The 7,738-nt window shown below is 42.3% G+C and overlaps 1 protein-coding gene across 1 annotated transcript in view; it reads right to left on the bottom strand.

Moving 5' to 3' along the window:
* Positions 1 to 688: 688 nt before the first annotated feature.
* LOC307129192 (uncharacterized protein) overlaps positions 689 to 7,738 on the bottom strand; it is a 37,822-nt gene continuing 30,772 nt past the window's right edge. Inside the window, exon 3 of the mRNA XM_079821406.1 lies at positions 689 to 4,151. Coding sequence (XP_079677532.1) covers positions 2,164 to 4,151 — 1,988 coding nt within the window. The 3' untranslated portion in view covers positions 689 to 2,163. The remainder of the gene's footprint in view (positions 4,152 to 7,738) is intronic.

Raw genomic sequence — 7,738 nt, 5'->3', positions numbered from 1 at the left:
TCTCTGAAGATCCACGGCTGCCGACCCTTTATGAGGAGTGCCATGGGATTTTTATGACCACAGCGAGTCAGGACCTAGGTTAGCTTCTCATCTGAAGGATGGTGCATGTTGTGCGCCATATGCATCAGACGTTCAGCCAATGGTCCATGGGGATAACTGGGCTGCCGCTGGAAGAGGTGTTAGTGAAGCCAGCAGGGGGCGCTGCTCTCCCTGTGGTCTGTGTGAGTCCTGATCCACCTTCACCAACACCTCTTCCAGCGGCAGCCCAGTTTTCTTTCCCTGACTAACTGTGCTTAGCACAAAGATCAACTACTTACCGTGATTTCAGACTGTGCATGGATCCTCATGTGTTTCTTAAGGTGACTTTCAATAGCGAAACTCTTTCCGCACTGATCGCACCAGTGGTGTGCGCTGGTGCTTTAAAATGAGGAGGCAAAGTCCTCACAATTTTTATATACGTCAGATGTTAATTTATGTCCCTGGTACACTTAATAAACATTACATAAAAGAGACCAAATCCAGTTCTATTTTGTATTTTTACACTATGTAATGTTTTATTCATTATTTTTACATTTATTCCAAAATAACAACTAAAGGCAGTAACAATTTAAACAATATATTGTTGGGGAGAACAGTTCAGGACGCAGGGACCAGATATGTTTGAAAGAAGACCAGGAATCAAGATGTTCAATCAAATGAAGAGAATTTACTGAAGAATAGTTTGCAGTTTCATCGATAGAGCCAGCGACAGAGTCTCTCGAGGAGGCCAGACTCGACCTTACACAACATTTGATTACATCATTGCCAACAGGTAGACTACTTCTGATTGGCTAAGAACACATATAGTCGAAGCAATTTCCCACACATGAATAGATAGGAGAGCATGTCACAATTACTCAAAACAGTCGTCCCACAATTCCAAGATTTAGACCGGTGGTGACCTCGCGAAGGAGTACAAATAATATTCACTTTATTAGAGCAGGGGTCTCCAATCTCGGTCCTGGATGGTCACTGTCCTACAGAGTTTAGCTCCAACCCCAAATAAACACACCTGACCCAGCTAAACAGTGTCTTTTCAAGGCATTACCTGTTCAAATAAACACACCTGACCCAGCTAAACAGTGTCTTTTTAAGGCATTACCTGTTCAAATAGACACACCTGACCCAGCTAAACAGTGTCTTACAAGGCATTACCTGCTCAAATAAACACACCTGACCCAGCTAAACAGTGACTTACAAGGCATTACCTGTTCAAATAAACACACCTGGCCCAGCTAAACAGTGTCTTACAAGGCATTACCTGTTCAAATAAACACACCTGACCCAGCTAAACAGTGTCTTACAAGGCATTACCTGTTCAAATAAACACACCTGACCCAGCTAAACAGTGTCTTTTCAAGGCATTACCTGTTCAAATAAACACACCTGACCCAACTAAACAGTGTCTTACAAGGCATTACCTGTTCAAATAAACACACCTGACCCAGCTAAACAGTGTCTTACAAGGCATCACCTGTTCAGGTGTGTTTAGTTGAGGTTGGAGCTAAACTCTTTAAGACAGTGGCCCTCCAGGACCGAGATTGGAGACCCTTAAGGTCAACTAGGAACAGATATATGGGTGGCATGTTGAGGGACTCAAAATACCCAAATACCAACATCAGAATGTGCCTGAAAAAGGTGAATAAACATATGGAAACATATGACAAAAAGTATATTTGAGTCACTTATTGAATATAGAAATGATTATATAAAAATGATTATCACTGATTATATGTTGAAGAGGTTTCTTACCCAACCCTTCGGTATATTATTTGTGAACAAAACAATCACATCCAATCATAACCAATCATATCCACTCATAACTGATCATATCCAATCATAAGCGTTGGAGGCATTGCCTCCTCTCATGTGACTTCACGCATTAGGGAATCTGCTTTAAGTCAATGCAGAGAGAGGAGGCGCGTCTCCTTCTGTAACTTCACCTGCGGGTGTCGCTGCTGGACAGTATTACTTTATAAAAATCAGCGACTTTTACTCTTTTATTAGTCAATTTTATTCATATTTGCTTTGTTTCATCTTTGTAATATGAATTATTTTGTCATCCAGTTTTTTTGTTTTGAGGAGGCACTGCCTCCCTTGCTTCCTAGCAGGAAACACCCCATATCACACATGTGGCTTCTCTCTGCTGTGGATCATCTCATGTGTTTTCAGATTTCCTGACTGACTGAATCTCTTGTCACAGTGTGAACACTTGTAAGGTTTTTCTCCAGTGTGAATCCTCTGGTGCAGTTTTAAACTGTTCACTGCAGTAAAAGTCTTCTCACACTCAAAGCACATGTACTCTCTCACACCAGTGTGTATTTTCTCATGTATATGTAAATGTTGCAGCAGTGAAAAACTCTTTCCACACACAGAACATGAATGTGGCTTCTCCTTCGTATGAACTGTCAGGTGTTTCTTCAGGTTTGATGGACAATTAAACGTTTTTCCACACTGATCACACTTGAAAGGTTTTTCTCCCGTGTGGATCCTCATGTGAAAATTAAGGTTTGATAATTGTGTAAATCTCTTCCCACACTGATCACATGTGAGCGGCTTCTCTCCAGTGTGGATTTTCATGTGTCCTTTAAGATCTGCTGGTCGTAAGAAACTCTTTCCACACTGATCACATGAGAACGGCTTCTCTCCAGAGTGGATTTTCATGTGTCCTTTAAGGCTTGATGATCGTAATAAACTCTTCCCACACTGATCACACTTGAATGGTTTCCCTCCAGTGTGGATCCTCATGTGTCTCTTAAGGTGTGCTGACTGTGTGAATCTCTTCCCGCACTGATCACATGAGTATGGCCTCTCTCCGGTGTGGATCCTCATGTGAAACTTCCAAAACATTTTTTTTGAGAATCTCTTTTCACACTGATCACACTTGAATTGCTTCTCTCTGATGTGAATACTCATGTGTGATTTAAGGCCTGATGAATGTGTGAAACTCTTCCCACACTGATCACATGCGTACGGCTTCTCTCCGGTGTGGATCCTTATGTGTGATTTAAGGCCTGATGAATGTGTGAAACTCTTCCCACACTGATCACATGCGTACGGCTTCTCTCCGGTGTGGATCCTCATGTGTTCTTTAAGGCCTGATGATTGTGTGAAACTCTTCCCACATTGATCACATGTGTGTGGTTTCTCTCCCGTGTGGATCCTCATGTGCCGCTTAAAGCTTGATGATTGTGTGAAAGTCTTTCCACACTGAACACATGTGAACATCTCTCCCGTGTGGATCCTCATGTGAAGGTGAAGACTGTTTTTGTTAGAGAATCTCTTTTCACACAGATCACATGCGTACGGCTTCTCTCCAGTGTGGATCCTCATGTGCTGCTGAAGTTTGCTTCTTTGTGTGTAACTCTTCCCACACTGATCACATGTGAACAGCTCTCCAGTGTGGATCCTCATGTGCTGCTGAAGTTTGCTTCTTTGTGTGTAACTCTTCCCACACTGATCACATGCGTACGGCTTCTCTCCGGTGTGAATCCTCATGTGTTCTTTAAGGATTGATGCAACCGTGAAACTCTTCCAACATTGATCGCATGCGTACGGTTTCTCTCCGGTGTGAATCTTCATGTGTTCTTTAAGGCTTGATGCAACCGTGAAACTCTTCCAACATTGATCACATGCGTACGGTTTCTCTCCAGTGTGAACTCTCATGTGAATCTGAAGACCTGGTTTTTGTTGGAATCTCTTTCCACACTGATCACACGAGTACGGCTTCTCTCCAGTGTGGACTCTCATGTGCTGCTCAAGACCACATTTCCTTGAAAATCTCTTCCCGCATTGATCACATGAGTACGGCTTCTCTCCAGTGTGAATTCTCATGTGTCGCTCTAGATGGCCTTTCTCTGAGAAACTCTTTCCACACTGATCACATTCAAACGGCTTCTCTCCAGTGTGAACTCTCATATGGACATCAAGATGTTGTTTGGTTGAGAAACTCTTTCCACACTGAGTGCAGGTTTTAGATTTCTTGGCTCTTGTTTTCTTTATAAATGTCTTTTTAGTTTTTGAGCGACTCAAAGGTTTTTCTCCAGGTTTGGCATGATGTTCCTCCTCCACTTCACTCAGTTCTTCACTCTCCTCGCTCTCTTCCATCATGTCTGAAATGAGATAAATAATTAAATTGAACTTTTAGTACATCAAAATTTTTATGAAAGGACATACGGTGAAAGACAATATTATTAACCCCATATGAAAGGTTTCATTATGTTTCATATAGTGCTGTTTAACAGAGCAAATATTTCTTTCAACACAGCATTTCTAAACAATACTTTATTTAGGAAACCTGGAGGTTTTGTAATACAAATTTAAACAAAATTATACCGAAGAATAAAAAAGTCTACAGGGTATAATTATTAGCCCTCTGATTCTAATAGTCAATAGTGTTTCCCTTTTGCTTGATAACAGCCTTTAGTTATTTGTTGTAGTTCTCAACAAGTTTTAGGCATATCTCCTGTGTCGCAGCCCATTCCTCCTTAGCAATTCTCTCAAGCTCCTCCAGATTTGTTGGTCTCCTGACATGGACTTCAGTTTGCCCCACAGATTTTCTATTGGATTCAAGTCTGGGCTTTGTGGAGGCCAGTTAAGGACTCACTTTGCTTGTTTGGAGGTAGTTCTACATTGTTATTCGGTGTACAATCTATCTAGATCCCACACACCTTCTACCTAGTTTTAGTTTATATTCTCAGGCTAGGTAAAGCAGGTCAAATCCTTAACTAGATCATAAATATAAATTTATACTTACTCTCTAGAAGAACAGACCCCCTCCGTGTCTGGTTCAGATCAACTCATTTAGAAAGCAGAGATGTGGCAAACGGTTTCTTTTATAAATCAATTATAAGTAGATTTATTTATTATTTGTTATTTTCTATTAACAAAAAGTTTTCCATACAATCAATAAAGGTTACAAAAAGAAAAGTTTTAAGTTTCAATAAGTCGGTTCACAAGAGTCACCAGCACATGTCAGGCTCGGATCATCAAGCAATGGAGAAGCAGCATGTCGCTCTCAGCTTCTGATATTCATACAGAGATCAAGACCTTTTATACCTTTTTTAACATCACACCTCTTCATTACATATTCATTCACATATGCACAGTTTATCCAATCCCAGATTTTGAACCATTGTCAACTCCCTAAACTCCTTCAACATTTTAGTATGAAATGCCCTGTATTCTTTCATTCTTCTTTTTCTTCTTGCTTGGATCCTTAATCTCCTCCTTCGTCTCGTCTGCAAGACATCAGCCCGAGGCAAAACCCGCTTCCCGGTTTAATACTTTGTTACATGCCTGCATGCCAATACAGAGCACATCTCACATACCCGTCTTCTACATCAATAAATTACTTTCATACATATGGCTCAGTGTCCCTCTCCATCCTCTCAATAAAACATATTCTACAAAACATGTCTCAGTGTGGTCACCACGACAACCCTAATAAAATAATGTCTAATAAAATAAAACCCCTTCACCAAACAATGTCTCCCGTGTTTCTACTATAAAACCAATAAAACATCCCTCTACAAAGTCCCTGTTTCTGTCTCTTTACTATAAACCAAATTAAAACATTTTCACAAACTCTTTGCTTCTGTGTCTTTACTATAAACCAAATTAAAACATTTTTACAAAATCATGTGTTTGTGTCTTTACTACAAATCAAGAGATAAACATTTATGCAAAATCATGTTCTTGTGTTTTTCCATGTTTACAAAGTCATTCATGAAAGTTGTAAAAGAAAAGCTTTCTTTAATTTTTTCGGCCTCATAAACAGCTTGTACATAAAAGTTCTTATAAAAGTTCTTATAAAAGTTTTTCTGTCATATAAACAACTTCTCACTTCACTTTGCTATTTATGTTTCCCTTTTGAAAGGGAACTCGCGCTGCGTCAGCTGACGCTACGGGGAACGCCTCCAGCGTGACAGGTGTCTGAAATCACAATCGAACCAAATCAATCCTATTGACCGGTGACAGCCCATGATGTCATCAAGGTGCGACCAGGAAGTATATAAGGGCCCCTTGCCAACATGACACCGCTTCTTCGTCTTCAGGGACTGTTTGTCTAAGTCTGAGTAAAGAACCACTAAAAACTGAGAATGAAACGCTCGCAGAAGTCCAAGCACGTGTTCAGGAAGTGCGCGAATCCGTGTCCCAGGTACCTCACGCCTGAGGACACCCACACTCTGTGCGTTTTTTGTCTGGGGGAAGAGCACGCACAGGAGGTTCTCGAGGGAGCTTCCTGTGCTAACTGTGAGAGTCTTCCCATCCTGAGCCGTCTCGCCGGTCGGTTTCTCTCCGATCATAATCCAGCAGCTCCTGGGAGCCTTCCATTCCTCCCGGATCTTCACGATCAGATCTCAGGGGCATGGAGGAACCCGTATTCAGCGCGAATCTTCCGGTATCAGCGAGGGAATTTCGCTGATATCGAGGGATCCGCTGGGTCCGGGTATATGTCGATGCCTCCTATCGACGAGACGTTCGCAAACTATCTCGCGTCCGGGAGGCTATCGACACTGAGTACTCCCACCCTGCCATCGAAGGCAAGGCAAGGCAAGTTTATTTGTATAGCACATTTCATACACAGGGGCAATTCAAAGTGCTGTACAGAAAAGAAGTTAAAATATTCATAAGTGAATAAAATAAAATAAAAAATATACATAGCATAACAGTTATAATAGGAATTAAAAGAAAATATAAAATAAAGATGAAATCCCCTATCTGGGGTGGAAGAAAATGGAGAGTCAGGTTGACTTTAAAAATATTTGTCAGGTAACTGTGCGTTTAGACAGTACCCTTACTTGAGGGCGTTATGTTTTACCCATCAGAGCAGATCTAAACGGGTCTTCCTCGCACTATCTAAGCACTTCTTCTCAACTAAATTGAGGATAACTATGTGGACTCGAACCACAATAACTGTTTAAGCGCTTCTTCTCAACTTAATTGTTGAGGATAACTATGTGGGCTCGAACCACAATAACGGAGGGATTTTGATTTATCGCTCCCCCGTCTCTCAACCTCTTCCACCCAGTCAGCCATAACAAAATAAAAAATAAATAAATAAAAAAGATAATTAAAACAGAAATAAAGTTAAAATATTCATAAAATAAAAAGTAAAATTAACACCGTAAAAGCATAAGATAAGGTGCAATCAGTCGGACGTACAGTAGCACAGCTCATTCAGAAGGCGCTCAAGACAACCTCGCGTCTTAATGGCAGGGCGTACACGTCAGCGGGTCAGGCTGCGGCGGCTTTGCACACCATGGCGGTGTTGCAGGCCTACCAGGCTGATCTACTGAGGGATCTCGATCAGGGAGAGAGCCTACTCCCTAATGCGATGGCTGAGTTTCGCCGCACCATGGATTTTGCTCTCCGGACAACTAAACAAACTGCGGTCGCCATCGGTCGCTCGATGGCGGCTATGGTTGCCACGGACAGACATCTGTGGCTGAACCTGGCGGACATCGGGGCGAAAGAGAAAGCCTTTCTCCTCGATGCCCCGGTCTCACCCTCTGAGCTCTTCGGCACCTCTGTTGAGGCAGTGGTGGGAAGGTTCAGAGAGGCGAGGGTGCGCTCGGCTGCATTTAGATCATGCATTCCGCGGAGATCCGGGGCGGTTCCCAGACAGGCGGGAGGCCCTGGTCCGTCACGGCCGAAAGAAAATAGCCGGCGGCAGGACCAGCGGGCCAGTGTCGCT

This window comes from Gobio gobio, assembly GCF_949357685.1.
Source record: "Gobio gobio genome assembly, chromosome: 1".
Taxonomy (NCBI): domain Eukaryota; kingdom Metazoa; phylum Chordata; class Actinopteri; order Cypriniformes; family Gobionidae; genus Gobio; species Gobio gobio.
Note: the sequence above shows the minus strand (reverse complement) of the source record. Positions and strands in the feature narration are given on the sequence as shown.